Here is a 20,537-nt window from a genome sequence, read left to right on the forward strand (position 1 = left end):
ATGGCTGAATTTCCCCACAATGCTGATAATAGGGCAAGATGACAGTGAACACCTTGTTAACAAATATGGCAAAGTAGTACTGTTTATTGCTGACACTTGTAGTTCTTGAAGAATGCCATGTAGCTTTTTTGCTATTTTATTGTTAGACTCACACATAGATGATTGAAGACTTCAGCTGAATCATTGCAGCTGAATTTTTTTCCTGTCCAGACCTACGTATCACAGACTCGTGTCCAAGCAGAAATACAGTAAACTCTGTGTATTTAACTACTTATTTAAAAAGTAGCAAAATTTAATGTAGGCTGTTTTTTCTTTCTTTCAAGTGTAGCATATACTTACATTCTGGTTTGTGTACCAGTACAGTGAAGAATCCTTCAGAATAAACCAGTATTTTTTCCATTTCTGTGTAAAGTAACCTTTGGCATCTTTTTTCTTCCACAGCCAGCCCTCACAATCTCCATGGCCCAAGTCTTTGCAGGAAATCCGCCTCCTGCTCCCACTAGTCAGAGAGCTCCCTGTAAATGGGAAGATAACGTGAGACACTAAGGGATCCTGTTGCTATAAAAATAAATACAATATCTTACTTTTTAAAACTAATGAGCCAAAACAGGAACCTCTAAATGAAACCCTTCAAATTTCAGGGTGGAAGGTGGTTCAGATTATAATTTCTGAATCTAGACATGTCCTATTATTTTGGTTTCCAGATTGATGAAAAGACAGAAGAGGCGTGGTTTGTAATTCTGGTTTGAATTGAATAAAATCTTATCCAATTATTTAATCTCCAAGGAGTTCTGCCATATGGGGCCAAATTCTCATGAGAATAGTTTGTGATATTTTGGCATCATCTAATCCAACCAAAAACCTTGTCCTGATTTGGCCTTTAAGTGGCATAAACTTAAATCTTGATCCAAATCCAAACACCACTTCCTCAGTCTGTTTTTAGCTCTTCATTTTAACAGCCCTAAAATAAATCAAATTCTGGTAAGGAAGTTTATCATCATTCCATAGGAATCATGGAACAGTATATGCCCACAATACTTGTATTCTGATTTTAATTCATCAACAATATTTTAGATTTACTGAACTTAGTTTAAACACATCCTAGCTGATAACCCTGAAATGTCACTCTGTCTTAAAGATATCACTATCAAACAGAATTTTTTCTTAGTATTGCATAATTTTTCCTTAAAAGCCTACAGCAAAGTTAGTTAAAACATTAGGTGCTTTACTGTGAAAAATCAAGTTTACATTGTTACATAAATTATATTTATTTGACAGTTGTGAAGCAGTGTCAGAAGGTTAGATCACATTAAATTACTACCCTTTTCTTGATAGTATTCGATTGATCTTAACATTTTGTTCTCTTCAAAATAAGATACTGCATCCTGATCAGCTTTAGAAATACTATAAATGTATTGACTGAGTAAAGGAGAAGTCTTTAGGCAGTGAGTTAAAACTGCAAACAAAATAAAAAGGCCAGTTTGCATGTACTATATATAAATTATACCAGATTATTTCTAATTCCCTAAATATATTATAGAATGACAAAAGAAGTGCCTTTTTATTTTATAATTTTTTATCAAAGGTTTGTTTTCTTGCTATTCTCAAATAGTTTATGTTTTTTTAAAAAATAAAGTAGTAAGAAATGGCATAATATATGTCTTTCTCCCACTGAAATCAAAGGAAGTTTGAACACTGATTTTAATGTGATAACAGGTCCATAGTACGGTTCCCTTGAGTATTTACTAGCAAACGTAGATACATGTATATGATATCTGGAAATACATGAATTAGGTCTGATCCCAAGAGTGAATCTGTATACGTGACCCACATACGTCCCATTGCCATAATAGGGCCTTCATTTTCTAAATTCTGAGTATTTATTAACTCCAATGATTTACCTTTGGACCATTTTTTGGTTTTTACCCTCAGGGAAGCGTAGTGGAAAGACTATAAGGAGAGAAAAAAAGTATGGATGAGTACCAGTGCATAAAATATTAAACCATGTTATTATGTTGATATACAGTAATCTCTTCATTAATTATTGTTTGTGCCCATGATCTTCCTATCTCTGCCATTTCAAGCATAAGAAATTCTTAATTTTTAATAATCATTATAAAATATGGTTACAAAAGTAACACAAATTGCAGTTATTGGGCAGCAACAAAACAGTAGTAATAACTGGCACTACTGAGCAATCACTAGAATCTCCTTTGGTGTTATTTTGTTTTATAATAATAGGAAGATAAAAACAAACAACAAACAAGCAGAACAATGCAATGCTAAATAAATAAACATACATCTTTATTTTCACAGAGCTACCTGGGGTATTTAGCAACATGCCTCCCCATTAAGTCAACAGGAACTTTCTGACTGAATCCTTATGCAGTAGTGAGGAGATAATTTCATGGGGGCTTCACAGGCATTATATAATAACAAAGTCACATATTCATTCATTTTAAGAATAAATTAAACTCTTACACCACAACTAATCAATTCAAGGAGAAATTTCTGTCCCAAATCTTATAAAGTTAATACGTGATCTTAGCCTTTGTTTAATGCCATATTAGTGGAAACTCGTATACAAGTACTTTAATTATATCCATGTACATGTCTTCTGTAGCAATGAAATGACACCCAACATTTAGTAACAGGGTATCATTTTATTCTTAGAGTGTGAATAACTACCATTCTTTTGTCACCGCAGAATATACCATTAATTCTGAAAACAATGGAAAGCAAGTCATGTTTATATATTTTAAAACATAAGTATTATTTAATGGAGAGTGGGGAGATTTTTATGCATGGGAATGGCATAGGAGAAAGAACAGGCCAGCTTGAGGGAGAAGTGGACTGCTGGCAGCTGAGGTTGTAGTCACTGGCAGAGCAAAGGCAAGGAGTTTATGGCATCGCAGATACATATGTAGGGCAGGGTCACGTGGTGAATGAAAGGCAGTCTTTTTCATCCATTTTGTCCTGTCTGACATATAGATTGTGAGCTCTCTGGATCAGGGACTGTCATCTTTGCTATTTGTCTGTATAGTGCCTAGCACATTGTGGTCCTGATCCTTAACAGGGGGTTCAAGGTGGTACCATAAAGCAAATAAAAAAAAATAATATAACGTCTACCTCCATCACATAAAAGTACACGGTATTTCAGGTTTTTTTTTACTATATTAAACATATATTTGTAACACTCGAGTAACTTGAAGAAGTTATTGTGGTTAAGCAGCAGGTTTTTTTAAGGAAGTAGATCATAACCATAAGCAATAGATACAATAATGTAAGCAAATCAAGGTGCAAGAAACTGTACAGTCATTGAGACTTAGCTGTACCGTGGTTGTTTCCCCTTTTAGTACAATTCTTTGGCTCTGCTTGCCTCCAAGGGGTTGATTTGTCTTAGAAGGGCTATTTCTCAATAACTGTACAGTATGTGAATCCCTTTACTGGGTGACACCCCTTCCTGTCAACTGTGCAGGTATTTGCATAATCCCACTGTACTTATTTCTCAGTGACCACACTGCACTGCTCTTTGCTCTGGTTTGCTACTATAATCCCTTTCTGCCCAGACTGGTTCTTGTTCTCAGGATTTTCAAGCTAATTACCAGCAAAAATGACACCACTGTAGCTTCTTATTTCCTTCACGTGAAACAGAAAAACATCACTACTTATATGAAAAGTAGAAAAAACAAGGAAATTCATCTTTTCCAAAAACAAAGAAACCCCTCAAATGCAAAGAGAATGGGGCTGAGAAACTGTTTAAAGGGAAACTGTTTTCTAAACATTTTAAAAAACCAAACCCCAAATCCCTTTGAATCATTACCCTCCCTCAGGCGCAATCTGCTCCCACTGAAGTCAATGGGAACTTTGCTACTGTTCAGTGGGAGCAGCCTTGGATCTTTTATCCCATTCTATTCCCATCTCACCCTACAGGCCAGCAGGGCTCTTCTCGTTGGTTTACATAATCTCTTCCTGCTAGTTCAATTCTGGAACAAAATGAAAACAAAATATACTACAGTCTGAGAGGCGAAGAGCCTGGCTGGAGCACAGAAAGAAAAGGGTGTGATGAGAGGAAAACAGATCTGCTGAAGGCTAATGGGAGAGAAGGGGCATGGATTGCAGGAAAGACTCAGATATCAGGATGATGACCATGACATGCATGCCTAGACATGAATAATATAATCAGTACAGTAGCCCAGCACTGTTATTTATTTTGGTATTAAATTCATTTTATGTCTCCACATTTTCATTTTCAACATGTTATGTAATTTTGAACTGATAATGCCTTATTTCATCTCGGAAATTGTCATAGGGCTAGATGACATTTTTGCAGATGGGTAGGACATAGCTATGACTTCTGGTCCCTAGAGAAGTAGGGGAGGAAGTTTGAGATTGTGAGAAAAGCACATTAACTGGATATTTCTGCTCAAATGATCATCATTGAGACAGTTATTTTTAATATTAACAATGTTATCCTTCAGCTTCAGAGTTAACAACCAAGTGGAATACATGGGGCAGATATTACCTAAGACCTATTGTTTCAGCCTATATGCATATACAGGCAGACATCAGTTTATACTCCATTTCTGTTTTCAATGTTATCTCTGCAGCCAGTATAGGCTAAAAAATGGGCTTTTTAGAACAGAAAATTTAGATTCTGAAGCTCAGTTGTGCGCAGCAAGTTCCATAGCCATGAAGTGCAGAACACTTGAAGCCCTGAATATAATATTAGATCATAATAATAAACAAATGTGGGATTGCAGTTAATTTAGACTAACTGTTTACCGTTTTAGACCACAGTGAAAAGTTTAAGATAGTACCCTAAATTGGTGAACTTATATTTTTACTTCCACACAACCAATTTAAACATACAAAACTGAGTATTCTTAAATTTGTTGCAAAAGTACTGTTTTTGGGTTGAAGCTTTGTGCTGAATTTTAATTTTCATCAAATTCTTACTGTTCAGTTATTTTCCCCTGAAAATAGACATTTATTACAGGAAAACTGACAGAACTCAAATTATATTGGCCTAGATTCCTTCCATTACCATTTCTTCTATATTATAAATATTGTATAAAATGAGACATGGTCATTCAGTGCTATATTAGCTTAGCAAGATCTTTCTGTTCAGGGAGGACATTCTGTAAAAGTAGCATTTTTCTGAATAAATAGACCACATAAAAGGCCAACAAATACCACTGCAAATATACCCATTATGCTGGTCTTTTCATCAGAAATTCTCCTGACAGTCTAGCCTGAAATGAGAGACAAAAATAGCTGAAAAGTTACTCAACAGTGCAAGACTGTTTGCAGATACAGCAGATATTCTGAGTTAGCTCAGCAGAAAGCAAAGATTAAGTATAAATCCCAACAAGATGGCATTATTAGACTGTAACTATAGTTTGGGCCACAGAGGGAAGCTGTAAATACCAACAGTCCTTTGTAGCTATGAAATAACAATGAGAACCTGAAAAAAACTGTGCAGTTACAGTTACAAATAAGTGCAACTATTTTTTTTTTATTACTTTAACAATTTTTGATTGTATTATTAGACAGTGGTTTGGGTACAGAGGCAATTGCAGTTTAGTGGTTAGAGCAGAGGACAGGGCATAAGGGACTTGGGTTCAACTGATGATTCTACCAGTGACTCACTGTGTAACCTTGTATGAGTCACATTTCTATGTGTCTCAGTTTATCCTTCTGTAAAATCAGAATAATGCTCACCATACTTATTTTTAAAGGACTTTCAGTTTTTCTGAGAGAAGGTGCTGTAATAAGTACATAGTCTAATTATTATTCATTAAGGAACATCCTTCTTATAAGTAAGGGTTGAATGGTGGAGTATAGATTATAAAATTTACAGTAATTAATTTAAAAATATTTAATGAGGGTTATAATTTAAACATTGCACAAGCATACCACATAATAACAGCATCTGAAGACAGGATTCTAAATGTTGGAGAGGCTTAAACCAGGCATAATTTTAAAAGACAGTGGTGGATGGGAGGGATTGTCTCAGCATCACCATAGGCCTCTTGTTGTCCCCTTAAAATTCCTCTTGTTGTCCCCAGAAGTGAATTGCAATTTGGCAGCATGAGCACTTTCTCGCCCTGAATCTCTTGCAGGAATCAGCTACGCTGTACTCATGTGAAGCCTGGCTCATTGCACATCAGACCAAGTACCCACAGGCTGCCACTGTTTATAGCAATGCTCCAGAGGCAGTTGTACACTAATGTGTATCTAGAAATTCTTCTAGCCCCTGAGTCACTCTCTCATTTTTCTAGGCCTGCTCCATTTTCTCTTTTGTTCTGGCCACTCTCCCAGCCAACAGTACGAAGTTTGACGTGCTGCAGATAGACAGAGTTGAACTCTGAGACTGACAAAATCCATAAATGTAACGGGTATGATGTCATGCAAAGACTTAGTAAATTCTCTCCATCTGCTGGATGGGAGACCTGTATTTCAAGCATGTATGGAAGATCGGAGAGAGAAAGACCAGCAGTATGTTTCTGTTTGTAGGAGAAATATTGGAAACAAGAACAGAGAATGGATGTTAAATGGGAAAAAGTGGCAAAGATTAAACAATGTATTGTGGCTTTTATGTATTTATTTTAAACTAGAGCAGTGAGTAAGAAGTGCTGTGCAACCAGACTGCCCAAAGAGACACATTCTCTGGTTATGCTTCTTGTGAATGGGGATGAATCAGGATGGAGCAGGCTGCTCCCTCTAATACAGTGGTTCTCAACCAAGGGTCCAGAATCCCCTGGTGGGCCACAAGCAGGTTTCAGGGGGTTCGCCAAGCAGGACCAGTGGTAGACTCATTGGGGCCCAGGGCAGAAAGGCTAAGCCCTGCCACACAGGACTGAAGCCCAGGGCCCTGAGCCCTGCCACCCAGAGCTGAAGCAGAAGCCTGAGCAACTTGGCTTCATGGGGGCTTCAGGCAGTTGCCCTGCCTGCTACCCTCTAATGCTGGCCCTGGCTTTTATATGTAGAAAACAGTTGTTGTTGCACAAGTGGGCCATGAAATTTTTAGAGCGGGGGGAGAGTGGGGGGCGTTTAGAAAGAAAAAGGTTGAGAATTCCAGCTCTAATACACTGTCCCTTCTCCGTGGGCCATTGCAGGTGACTGTGTCATGGCTCTTGCTCCTCTCCACCCCATTTTCAGGATCTAGAGTGTGCAATCCCCACTCCTCAGAGTGCTGAGCACAATGACTGCTATTTATAGAAGCCTTTTTACAGCCATGCAGCTGTGACATAATGACCCTGGGTGGGTCATATACAGCAAGGAATGAACCTGAAATTTCTGAATCTATAATCAAGAGCCTCTATGCCTGAGTTAAAAGACCTACATCTTTAATTTCAAAGTCTGTAGCAGACACATAAATCTCCAAGTGGTCTAGTCACTAGAGTCAGGGGTGGGGGCAAAGAACCACACTCTGTAAGCATCGGTTACACAGTTTGAGCTGAAATGTACATTGATAAGACATGACATCTAAAATAAATAAATGATATCTTCAGAACATTCTTAGAAATGGCTTGACTGCTTACAAATCCTTAAAAATTCAAACAGAACAGGTTGAGAAGCAGAGTAGTAGTACCTTAGAATGAGCTGGAGAATTCCTATGTCAAATTATTCATTATCTATTAAAAATCTCTAGATCTGATTCAACATAAAATAGGGTGAGAATAGAAGCACAACAAATCAGAGAACAGAAGGGACTTCAGTTTTAAACTATGAGTCAATCAGCCTCATTTTCCTTCTTCTGTGTGCTGAACAGCATATAAAATCGTATTGTTCAAAAGAACAAAGAAAAAAGGGCATGAGCAAATACAATGAATACCTGAGCAATGAATGCTTTGGTAACTTGCAAAACTCTAGATTCAAATTTTAAGATGCAAAGGTGCCAAATAATCCACTTTATGCTACACAGTATAAGTAAACATTTTAAATTTTCAACTTCAAAATGATTCATAGAGTGGCTATGGGAACCAGCCGGAAGATGAGAGAATGTACCGTGGTTGTCAGCATTTATGGCCTCCTCTCAAAACCACAGCATGAAGTGTAATGTTAAAAGAGCAGCAAAAACATGGGCTGACAATAGTCTGCATTTGTGAAGTTCCAGCAGCGACACAAACCTCAGCATAACCACAGAGAGAAACGTAACGTTCAGCTGACACAAAATTACCTAACTGAAAAGTTGCACCTATGTTTAAGTAATAGTACAGAGATCAGTGATTTAGACTAGCTGAAAGGATTTAAGGAAATTAACACATTGAAGAAAATCTGGTTGTATGCACCTCAGCTATCCTCACCCTCAAGGGCTTTCACCTTAATCCAATAACTGAACGCAATAAAAACACTGAAAACACACAAGTAGATGCTCCCACCTGCAGTGCAGCCTTAGAGTAAGTATGTGTACATTATAGTGCCATATTCCTGGGGAGCAGCAGTAGAAGAGGGGGATCAAGTGTTTGTCAGTAGTGGCGATATTTAAACTGGAGGATAGGGGTGAGCAAGGAGGAGATGTAGTGAGAGTTCTTCATAGACCGTATGGAAGGTAGTGATGCACCAAGGGCAGCTCCTTCCAGCATTTTCTACTTTCCTTAGCTTGACTGGGGAGATAGCAAGCAGGTATAAGTGACACCTGGAAACAATTTGTCAATAGCACAGGTTTATGCCTTTAGTGAGCAGAGGTCTAATTTCCTCAGTGGAGTAGGTAGCAGCAGGAATGGGCTTCTGGGCCAGGATGAGAGAACAAGAAAAAAGAGGGTGGAAGAGGTCAACCCATCATTCCCACCCATCTGAAACATGTTCCACATGGAACAGATTTTCTAAGAACATGTGCTTCAAGGGAAGGCCTATAAATCACAGCAATTAGTTCTCATCCAGTATTTGTGTGCTATCACAGTCATTGGAATGAATGTTTCATTATGTGTAACAATAGCTTGTCCACAGCTGTCACTGTAGAAGGGAGACTCTACTGCTACTATATCAACAACAGCACAACTACCTGGGGGACAAATCAGTGGGGACAGATCAGTATCAGTAAGTAGTGCTCCAGCATCTGTCAAGGGCAAGGCATATGATGCTGAGAGAGTTCCTTTTGGAGTAAGTCCAAGTGGCCTACCAGGTCCAGGAATCACAACTACCTCTCATCACATATTTATCTGCTATCTCAGACAACAGAACAGGTGTTTCATGAAAGGTCAGTATTTGCTGTACATGTACATTCAAGAATTAATGTTTATTATGACGGCCACTATGGAACTCATGCTTGCTGTATCAAAAGGAGAAAAGGTAAAAAGGGGCGTGTGGTCAGAACAATCTGGTGTGTGTGGGGGTGGGGGGTGGGGTGGGGTATGGGGATTAAGGACGCTTCCAATAGTTTGTAAGAGCAGCAAAGAGTCCTGTGGCACCTTATAGACTAACAGACGTATTGGAGCATGAGCTTTCGTGGGTGAATACCGACTTCGTCGGATGCATGTCAATAGTTTGAGCAATGAAAGAATAGGTTCCCTCTACATTTAAAATGGCAGAACTATGGTATCTGTTTCAGAAGTATCCCAAGGAGTATATATCTATTGGAAGGGTGTTAAATTTAGGGTATGTCTATACTACGGGATTATTCCGGTTTTACAGAAATTGATTTTTGGAAACAAATTGTATAAAGTCAAGTGCACGCGGCCACATTAAGCACATTAATTTGGTGGTGTGCGTCCATGTACCGAGGCTAGCGTCGCCTTGTGGAGCGTTGCACTGTGGATAGCTATTTCATAGCTATCCCATAGTTCCTGCAGTCTCCCCCGCCCATTGGAATTCTGGGTTGAGATCCCAATGCCTGATGGGGCCAAAAATTCATTACAAGTGGTTGTGGGTAAATGTCGTCAGTCAATCCTCTCTCCGTGAAAGCAATGGCAGACAATCATTTTGTGCCCTTTTTCCCTGGATTGCCCAGGCAGACGCCACAGCATGGCAACCATGGAGCCCGTTCAGCCTTTTTTCACTGTCTCCGTATGTCTACTGGATGCTGCTGACAGACGCGGTACTGCAGTGCTACACAGCAGCATCCCCTTGCCTTTGCAAGTTAGCAAAGATGGTTACCAGCCCTACTGTACCGTCTGCTGCTTTGCAAATTGACAAAGATGGTTACCAGTCATACCGTACCGTCTGCTGCTGTCATGGGTGCTCCTGACCAGACTCAGTGAGGTCGGTCGGGGGTGCATGGACAAAAATGGGAATGACTCCCCAGATCATTCTCTTTTTTAAGTTTTGTCTAATGGAGAGTCAATCTGCTCTGGTATCAGTGCAAGCCTACTAAAAACCAGAGAGGCAACGGCAGCTCTGGGTCAGAGCGCCAGACATCCGCAGAAATGATGAGCTGGTGCCATTTCAGGGGTTGCCATCTGCAAACACCCCACCCATGCTTCCTCCTCCCCCACCCTCTGAGCTACTCATGGCAGTTATCCCCCATTTGTGTGATGAAGTAATAAAGAATGCATGAATAAGAAACAGCACTGACTTTATTGCCTCTGTTCAAGCAGAGATCAAAGGGGGAGGGGAGGGCGGTTGGCTTACAGCAAAGTAGATGAACCACCATTCTGCACTTGCTCAGCCTATAGCTGAAAATGGGAATCTGTGATAAGCCACTAGGACAGAAGGCACAGGCAGGACTGAATCTCATTTGTGTGTGGGCGTGTTTGTCATTGGTAAATACAAATGTCCTAGATATGTTATGTTGGGGCAGTTCTAAATGGCAGCTTAACTTTTTTTATTTGCAGCAAATTTAGAGGTCTAAGTATCTGATTGTTGAGCCTTCTGGTAGCAAGGGTAGGCTGGGGTAGACATGACTGCGTCGTGCTGCTGATTGGGGAGAGCAGCCTGGGCAGAAGCCTCCAGCTGCTATGATATTCCAGAGCAGACTGAATCTCCATTAGACAAACTTAGAAGAGAGATGCCCTGGAGTCATTTCTAATTTGCCAGCACCCCGACGACCTACCGAGGCCAGCAGGAGCACCCATGGATGACGATGATGGATATCAGTCATCTGTACCATCTGCCGTCCGCAAGGCAAGGCAAGGGATGTTGCTGTGTTAGTGCTGCAGCACCACGTCTGCCAGCGCATCAGTAGTACATACAGTGTCATTGAAAAAAGGCAAGAAAATATTTTTTTTCCCTTGCTTTCAAGGCGAGGGAGGCAATGTTTTTTGACCCTTCAGGCTTTGGGAGCTCAGCCCGATTCAAATTGTTTTCGGAAAGTGCGGAATGTGGGATAGCTACAGTATCAGTCACCCGTCCCTCCATCAGCGTCATTTGATTCGTTTGGTCTTCTGGTACACTTGTCTCAGCTCCTTAAGTTTCGAGCACTCCTGTTTAGTCCTGTTTGTGGCCTCTGTCCATCATGACCTTGAGAGATTTTTTCAGTATTTTGGCATTTCGTCTCTTTGGAACAGAGTTCTGATGGAACAGATTCACTCCCCATACAGAGATCAGATTCAGGATCTCATACGGTCCATGCTGAGCTCTCTTTGGATTCTGGGACTGCATGGTCACCTGTGTGATCAGCGCTCCACGCTGGGAAACAGGAAATAATATTCAAAAGTTGCGGGCTTTTCTGTCTACTTTGGCCAGTGCTTCCGAGTTCACGTTGCTGTCCAGAGTGGTACAATGGGCACTGTGGGATAGCTCGGAGGCCAATACCATTGAATTGCGGCCACAACTAACTCTAATTCCGAAATGCAATGTCAAATTCAGCCTACTCCCCTCGTCGGAGGAGTACAGAATATGATTTTATATGGCCCTTTATATCGAAGTAAAGGCTCTTGTTGTGTGACAGGTGCAGGGTTAATTCGATTTAACGCTGCTAAATCGACTGACTCGTAGTGTTGACGAGGCCTAATTACACATCTCTTATTTAGACACAGGACACACGGGAGGGGGGCAGGAATTTGAATCTTGAAATCCACATACAAAATGGTGCATCTGGTAATTTCTGAAATGGTTACAAGTGGTGAAAGTGAGCTGATCTGTGGATTCTTTGACCCACTCTTTAATTCCACATCTGAAGATAATTCCACAAAAAGTGTTGTTTGCCTGTGTGTACACAATAATAAAATTACCAAAGTGACAAACTGTAGAAGATGAATATACAGGTTTTTCATTATTTTAAGATCGTTAACAATTGGTACCTTTTTTATCACCAGCCTTTGAGAATCTTGCACTTAATCCCCCTTCCCCCCCCATATATAAATATATATCATACAAAAAAAAAAAAAAAAAATTCCCCTCTCACCCTATGGTGGTATGTGTCTTCCTCACCTCGGTCCTCTACCTGAGCCTGGGAGTTGAGAGGTTTGCGCAGTATCTTAGCTGTTCCTAGCACTACACCTTCTGGACAGAGAGCTCTGTTGTTGTTCCTGGATCTGTTGGAGCCATCACCCAGCTTAGGAGCCTACAGCCCCGAGGGCTCCTACCAGCCACGGGACCACTTGGCTTCACTTTCCACATCCTCTCGGTTCCTCTTTCAGGCCCGTACTTCTCCACTTCTCATTTCCTTTCTTCCTGATGTTGACTGTCACTTGGGCGTGCTATATCTATCACCACGCGTGTCTTCTTCTCCTTGTCTTACCACGATGTCTGGTTGATTGGCCAGTACCATGCCTGTCGTTCGGATCTGGAAGTCACAGAATCTTAGCCCTGCTATTCTCACAAACCATCTGCGGGAATCTCCATCTGGTCTTGGGAGGGTCTAGCCATACCTGTGCAGATGTTCCTGTACACAATGCCAGCCACTTGGTTGTGCCGTTCAGTGTATGCTGTCCTGCCTGCATCTGACATCCTGCCACTATGTGTGGACTGTCTCTGAGCCTCTCTGACACGTCTGCACCTTGGTCCTTCTCTAGTGTGGTAGATCCTGCTCAATGGATCTGGTGCTCAGTGCCTGTTCTCTGTGCTGCTATGATCAGTGCCTCAGTGCTGTCTTTTAGTCCAGCCCTTTCCAGCCATGGACTGGATTTCCCTATGTCAGCACCTCAGCTATCTGTCGATGGTACAGTCCATGAAGGTTTGCTTGCCATGGCACTTCTGTTGGTCTTCCTCCCATGTCTGCTGCTGCTCAGGCATTCTCTCAGCAGCTCATCTTGGGGCCATCTTACTGGATGTACTCTGATTTCCGGGTTTCATCCAGGATAGTGGCTTGACGTCACCAAGCCCCGCCCGCCGTTCTTTCGGCTGGTATACCAGTCTCTGTGTGGGACTGGGTGGAAACCTCCGTGCATTGTAGGAGCTTCCGGTTTTCACGGCAGCCTCATGTCCTCCTTTGGCCCAGTCACTCTATACCGGCAGGGTATTGTATGACCGGCAGGGCGTATCCGTTGATGGCGTGGATCATTGTTCTTCCCAACTGAGCTGCTCTCAGGACCTGTCCTTATCCTTTGGTGATACTTGGATGTTGCTGTCTTCCTGTTCTCATCGTGGTTTTATATATATATATAAAATCCCCTCTCACCCCTATGGTGGTATATGTCTTCCTCAAACCCGGGTCCTCTACCAGAGGGCCTGGGAGTTTGAGGTCTGTGCGTTATTGCTGTTCCTAGCACTGCACTCTTCTGGACAGAGAGCTCTGATGTTGTTCCTGATCTGTTGGAGCCACTCATCCAGCTTAGGAGTCACAGCCCCGAGTGTCCTACCACCCTGGACCACTTTGGCCTTCCTTTCCACATCCTCTCTAGTTGCTCTTTCAGGCCCTGGTACTTCTCCAGCTTCTCATATTCCTCTTCCTGATGTTTGCTGTCACTTGGCACTGCTATATTTATCACGCACCGCCTGTCTTCTGCTCCTTGGTCTATTACCCGATGTCTGGTTGATTGGCCAGTACCTGCCTGTCCGTCTGGTTCTGGAAGTCCCACAGAATCTTAGCTCTGCTATTCTCCACAACCTTCTGTGGTACTCTCCGCATCTGGTCTTGGAGGTCTTAGCCATACTTGCTGTCATGATGTTCCTGTAACCAATGCCAGCCACTGGTTGGCCGTTCAGTGTATGCTAGTTCCTGCCTGCATCGTACATCCTGCCTACTCATTGTTGGAATGTCTCTGAGACCTTCTACTGCACAGTTCTGCACCTTGGTCCTCTCTAGGTGGCTAGACCCCTGCTTCATGGATCGGGGGTGCTCAGTAGCCTGTTCGTGCTGCATATGATCCAGTGCCAATCAGTGCTGTCTTTTTAGTCCAGCCTTTCAGCCACTGGTAGGATTTCCCAATGTCAGCCACCTCAGCTATCTGTCGATGGTACATCCCATGCAGGGTCTTGTCTTGCCATGGCACTTCTTCTGCTTGGTCTTCCTCCCATGTCTGCTGCTGCCTCAGGCATTCTCTCAGCAGCTCATCTTGGATAATATTGCCTTTTTATTTAAAAAAAAATTCCTCAAGGACAACCATGCAGATTGATTTGTAATTTAAATAGTGTGACAAACCAAGATTAAGCACACCTAATTTTTCATAAAACAAGGCTCAGAAAAGGCTTAATTAAGAATGTGATTTTAATAGTGCACTGTATAGGACCCACCCTACTCTTCATTAAGAAAACCAAAAGCACAACAAACTAAAAGCAATGCCCCATTAAACTATGATATGGGTGAAGGAGATTTAAAGGATAATTCCGAGATTGATATTTAAAATATGAGAACCAGCCTTAGGGTACCTCAGTTCTTGAAAGATGGTAACAAACAGCAATTCAGGGATATACAGCTAATATGATTAAGTGACTGGAGCGACTGAATTATAAGGAAAGATTAAAGGAACTAAATGTATGCTGCTTAGCAAAGCAGTGAATAAGGAAGAAATGTGAGAATCTTTTACAAATATCTGAATAGTGCAAACACCAAGAAAGAAGAAACACTGTTGAGGGAAATAATCCAAAAGTCAAATCCTGCTCCCTTTACTCATCTCAGTACTCCCACTAATGCCAATGGAATACTAGGATGAGTAAGAGGAGTAGGATTTGGCTCCATAAGTAATGGGATGAAACTGGATTGCAGATGAACTGGAGTCTTCCATCTCTAATTTCTGTGATTCTGTTATTTACATGTACTTTATGGTCACATTTAGACTAGATATGGGATTATGTTTACAAACACATGAATCACAACTCCCTGTTCATACATGCAACGCTGAAAGAAAGCCGGGAAAAGAAGACAGAACATGTCTGAATAGCATATTAGCTAATTTACATTTATACCACATTATTTATGATCATATTATCTTAGTTTCAGCACATTCCTTTTCCACTAATCTAATTTTGCAAGGAGATGTCTCAAGTGACCTGCACAGAATGTGAGCAGTTGGCATATTAATTAGAACCTATCCAAGTACTTTACGGCATCTCTCTGCAAAGTCAGTTTGCCAAACAATCTCATTTTCCACAGTTGTCTCTCCAGAAATCCTGTGATTCTCTCAACTTTTTTAGACTCCTTCTCTCCCTTTTATCTCCATACTTTGTCCCTCCTGAATATTACCCAGTTCCCTGAGAAAACCACGTCTTGCTTTCCCCTCCTCCCATCTGGTTCTGTGTCCTCACTCTTACTCCATACACTTCAAACATCATCAACAACTTTTTCCTCTCTGCTACTCTCCTCAGCTCTGTAAAAATCTATTATCTACCCTCTTTTAAAAAGCTTTCCTGACAGCCTAACTTCTACCCTATATGTGACCTTTCATTTCCCAATAAAACCTTCCCTCATCTCTTCTTTCACCTTGCACTCAATATCTGTCCATAGCACAGAAATCATACTCCACAGCAAATACAGGCAAAGGGAACCAGACCCGTAACTACTGTTCCAGCCCTCGGTTCAGTCTTGCCCTTCAGAATAAAGCCTACCTCTGTATCTCAGGGTTATGGCCATGGTTTCTTTGTAATAAAAGATGGGTACATATTTCCAACCCTCCTAGAGAGGCTAATGCAAGTGCAAGGAAAGAGAAGACATTAAATAGTTATGCACCAGCAAAGGCAGAGACTAGTGTCCTCCATTCTAGTTAACAACAATTAAACTGTCTACAATGCAGTTTAAAGGTAATCCACAAAGGGAAAAATATGGAGATGTGCCCAGTTTTACTTATTTTTCATGTTGATAAAAGGCCTACAACTTTTGTTTTTTCAATTTTTGCTTAATTCTTACATTTGTACCCTGAACCTTAGCTCCCCTTCTTATTTTTAACATTGTTTTGCCTGGGAATTTCTTTGTTTTTAAAAATTATTTAAAACATCCTCCATGCACACTAACTAAGAACCCCATTGTGAGTGCAGCTTTGAGACTGTCTGTAACCAGTTGAAGATACCTATTTTTTTTAAATGTAGAGCCAGATTTAAAAGAACTATCTGCTTTGTGCCACTGTAGTAATATAAATTAGCCATAAATTGGAGGAAAGATTGGTGAATCTTGTCATTAATTGGCAACTAACTTATTGGTTTCCTTTTCCAGAACATTTAAAAAAATACATTTAAATTATTTTCTGTAATACATAGACAAGCTTAAGAAATAAACTTCCAAGACATGAAACTGTAGAATTTCACTTCTGAAATGTCAAGAAAATAGATATTAATTTTTAAAAGGTTGATTTGCTGTGAAAGCTTAGAGACAGACTGGGCAGCTAGAGGTATGGAATGGGTGAGAATGGGCTGAGGCAAGTGCAGGGTAAGGAGAATAGGGAATAAGCAGAAAAGTATATGCATGTGGTTACTGGAGATACCAGGAAGGGGAAGGGTTTTGGGGGGGTACAAGAGAGTCACTGAGAATGTGGCAGGGGAAAGAATATTTGGTGGCAACATTGGGGGTGGCACTAGGCCAGAGCTATAAGTAGAATTTAGAGGAAGCGTGTCACAGGCAGGATACTTGTATTGAGGGGATGAAGGCTGTGCCCACTGAAAAGCAAATCACAAGAAGCTATTTTCATAACTCTTTGGCAGGGATTCATATGAAATGGGACACACAAAGGAATTCAACGGCCATGTAATTAGGTGGGACACAGCTTTAGTGTTAGATTAGAAATGGCAGGGATGTGTCCTTTCTAGTGGTATAATTCATTTGTGATGCTCACTTGTCTCTCAGACATTCAGTTTGTTTTTCACTTAGTGCACTTGAATGCTCAGAAAAACATAAAAATGTCAGCAAGTTTTTCCAAACTTTATTATTGCCGTATTTCATATACCCACAAGCATTTATTTTGATGGAGTATTTTTATATATTCTACAACAGAAGAATGAAAAATAGGCTTATCACAGTACTGATAGAAATGTTTTCATTAAATCTAATTGTCCAACTGAAGGAAGAAGTAAACAAATAGGTGTTTAAAGTGAGATATTAATAACTTACGTACGTTTTTTTATAAACATATTCGATTTATGAAGAGTCCCCTTAAGAGCTTTTTTGTTTACTTTATTTGCATCTAACGGTAGACGCACGTGATGAAACGCCCCTCCCCCGCATATAAACGACAATTATGAAGTAACTTCCATGGATCTTTTACAACAGTGCTACAATCAGATGTTCATTGGAGATATGACTTTTTGGAGAACAAGTCTGTCCAGTCTCCTGAGTTTGCTGCCGTTTGTTACTGAAACTTGTAATAAATAGCAAGTTGGAAAATCAGGCCATGGAGCTAACAGAAAAATTTGAAGTGTTCAGATTGCAGGCGCTAACAGTGCAGCTGAAACTGTAAGAACAAGAACACTCTTTAATTTAGTATTAAGATGTTGGTATTGTGTTCTCTCTCTTTGGTTATGAGGAAGCTGTCCACAGTCTGATGTGATGAATCAGGTCATATGAGGATTTTCTTGCCTAACACTTCACCAATTAAAATAACAATTTCACAGCTGTCTGCTTTTGGATTTCTTTTTTCACCATGAACTAATTAAAGTAACAAAAATTGGTAACAAAAAAAATCAGGCATCTGGCATTTAAACTCCAAACAAATTTTCTCCAGGATTCTTCTTTCCCCATTTGTTCTATTACTTCTCTAGATACTGTATTTTTCTTAGCTCCCTACTCACTTCTAATTACTTTGTTAGCCTTTGATGTTTTTCTAGCTTTCCCCCTATTTTACCAGAAGTGGCTTCTCACTTCTAACTGAAGAGAGAGACTCACTGGACATCTTCATGTCAGAGGAGTCCAGTATAATGCTGTCCAATGTCAGGTAAGCAACTTCATTCATAACTGTGAAAGCCAATCAGCACTGAGTTTTTGAAAAATGTGGAGTTGGGTTCAAATTGATATAATCTGCCATTCTGATTGTCTATTCAATACTCTTTTGAGGAACCTAAATTTTGTCTTGCAGAAGAGGTAGTACTCTTCTCTCCCAGTGTCTTCTCTGGTGCATAAATTATCAAGAACATGATGGAGGCCAAGGTTTTACACAATTTTTAAATGGCTAGTTTAATGTAGGGTTGTTATTCCTAAATTCACGAGTTAATATCTCATTGGTACTAGAGATAAGAGTACCTGAGTAACTCCAGCAAAGACTTACACATGTGATTAACTTTATGCACTGTGAGCAGATACATAACAACACTCAGTCAAATACACAATCACCCTATGAGCAGGACTGCTGCCTAAATTAGTAATTTCAGACAGCAGACTATCAATTATGTTTATATCTTACCAATATGGAGCAGCTTGAGCAGCTTTTGTCATGAACTAGACACAAGGGAGCAGATACTCAGATATAGCTGCTCAGCTTCACTGGAGCTACACCAGTTTTACACTAGCAGAAGATCTGTCTGCAAAAACTTGATTCTCTACTCCTTGGCACCTGTGTAGTCAATTACACTGCACAGTGGGAGACACCTTATCAGATCAGAATTGTAATATTTTTACTCACTAGGATATTCACTTTGCATTGAGGTAAATTACTATACAAGACACACGGCAGTGGAGAATCAGGCCCAAAATAGTCTAGATACTCCCCATCTTGGATATCTATATTGGATATCTATATCGGATAAGAAAAAAAATGTTGAATTGAAGATTAAACCCTAAAATTAATTTTTTATGCAAGGCATTGATGAGTACATTTTAAAACAGTGTAGCTCCCATTTTGAAAATAACTATAACAACCAACCAGTATCAGAGATGAATGCCAATCCTAGGAACTTACCTCAGGCCTCTTTAAGCCATTATTCCTACTGTCACCTGAAAACATCCAAGTAGTAGCTACAGTTATAGCTGTTTGATTTATTCCCTTTCTTTTCTTATTGTTCCTCATCCATTAAAAGAGATTTGTGAACCATGTTTCTGTTTCTCTGTAAAATTATTTACCCTGAAACTACCAAACCTTAGGTCTGTGTGGGAGTATGATCATGTAGAAAAAAAAATTTTTTTTTTAAATAGTGGTATGGAATTACCTAAAGTAACTATTTTTAGTCAGGTAATAAAAGATCATCCTTAAACTAAAGTTGCACAGACTAACAGTAACATTACACAGATATTTGTGTGTGTATATATATATATGCGCATCTGTTTTTGCAAATTATCACTAGTTTTATATGCCAGATAGCATAGAAATTCTTGGAAATGACATGTTATCTTTCCATTTGTTCAGAAGGTAATGTGTTTTTTATGTTCTGAAATGTCAGACTAGGACAAAAAAGGAAAATAGTTATTTACAGTGGTCCATGAGACTGGTGACACTGTTTCTGTAAGTCAACGAAACACACACAGTATATGTCCTTGTAGTGGGCCAGAAGTGTCCAGTGCATCCCTCATGGCCTATAGGCAGCCTGTCTCATTTCCCTTCTTGGATTGTTCAAGAAACTAAAAATCACTTGTCTATTCCCATCTGTTCTCTGATTGTGCTTTATTACTTTAACAAACAAAAAATAAAGTGTTCAAGTCTATCCAAAAGTCCACAGAAACAAAAATGTTTCTTCTTTCTCCCTGGGGCTTCTTTCTCTCCTTCCTGCCTGGACTTCGCCTGCTTTGGAAGGCCACTCCCAGGCCTCATCTGGCTGGAGTCTGAATCCTAACTCCCAGGACTCCCTGATAGAGCCCATTCACTCCTAGCTGTCTCTAATCTCTCAGCAACACTGAGTCAGCTGTCTTGATTTGAAAAAGCATCTTTTATCTGGTCAAGACATATGGCCTCACATGTTTAGCTGTTAAAACCGGAAATCTGGCCACAAAAAACATGTCATCTACTCAAAGTCTTCTAGCTACTTGCATACATGCCTATCCTTGCAGATGGCATGTTATCCTCTCTCAGGTTTTTCTAATCCTCATTCTGAGATATAGATATTAAACAACAATGAGTTTAATTGGGAAGTCTTTCAGTCTTATAAATGGTCATCATTCTTACAGAAAATCACAGTACCAGGAACTAGCCCTTTATACATTTTCAGAGGCCTTATCTAGACTAAGATTTAAAGGTATGATGTTATCAATTAATTCTTAGGAGCCTTTAAAAGTCTGTTTCTTGTTTCAAAGCTTGAAGAAAACTTTAATCACCAAATCCACTTGTTTATACAATTTGCTACAAATGCTGATCTTAATTTGA

At 40.2% G+C, this 20,537-nt stretch overlaps 1 protein-coding gene across 1 annotated transcript in view; it reads right to left on the reverse strand.

Annotated features, from left to right (window-relative positions):
* LOC116816345 (connector enhancer of kinase suppressor of ras 2-like) overlaps positions 1 to 20,537 on the reverse strand; it is a 518,029-nt gene that overhangs the window by 57,231 nt on the left and 440,261 nt on the right. The window contains exons 20-21 of the mRNA XM_075068744.1: positions 1,902 to 1,950; positions 340 to 515 (exon numbers count right to left, since the gene is read on the reverse strand). Coding sequence (XP_074924845.1) covers positions 340 to 515; positions 1,902 to 1,950 — 225 coding nt within the window. The remainder of the gene's footprint in view (positions 1 to 339; positions 516 to 1,901; positions 1,951 to 20,537) is intronic.

Source organism: Chelonoidis abingdonii, chromosome 8 (genome assembly GCF_003597395.2).
Source record: "Chelonoidis abingdonii isolate Lonesome George chromosome 8, CheloAbing_2.0, whole genome shotgun sequence".
Taxonomy (NCBI): domain Eukaryota; kingdom Metazoa; phylum Chordata; order Testudines; family Testudinidae; genus Chelonoidis; species Chelonoidis abingdonii.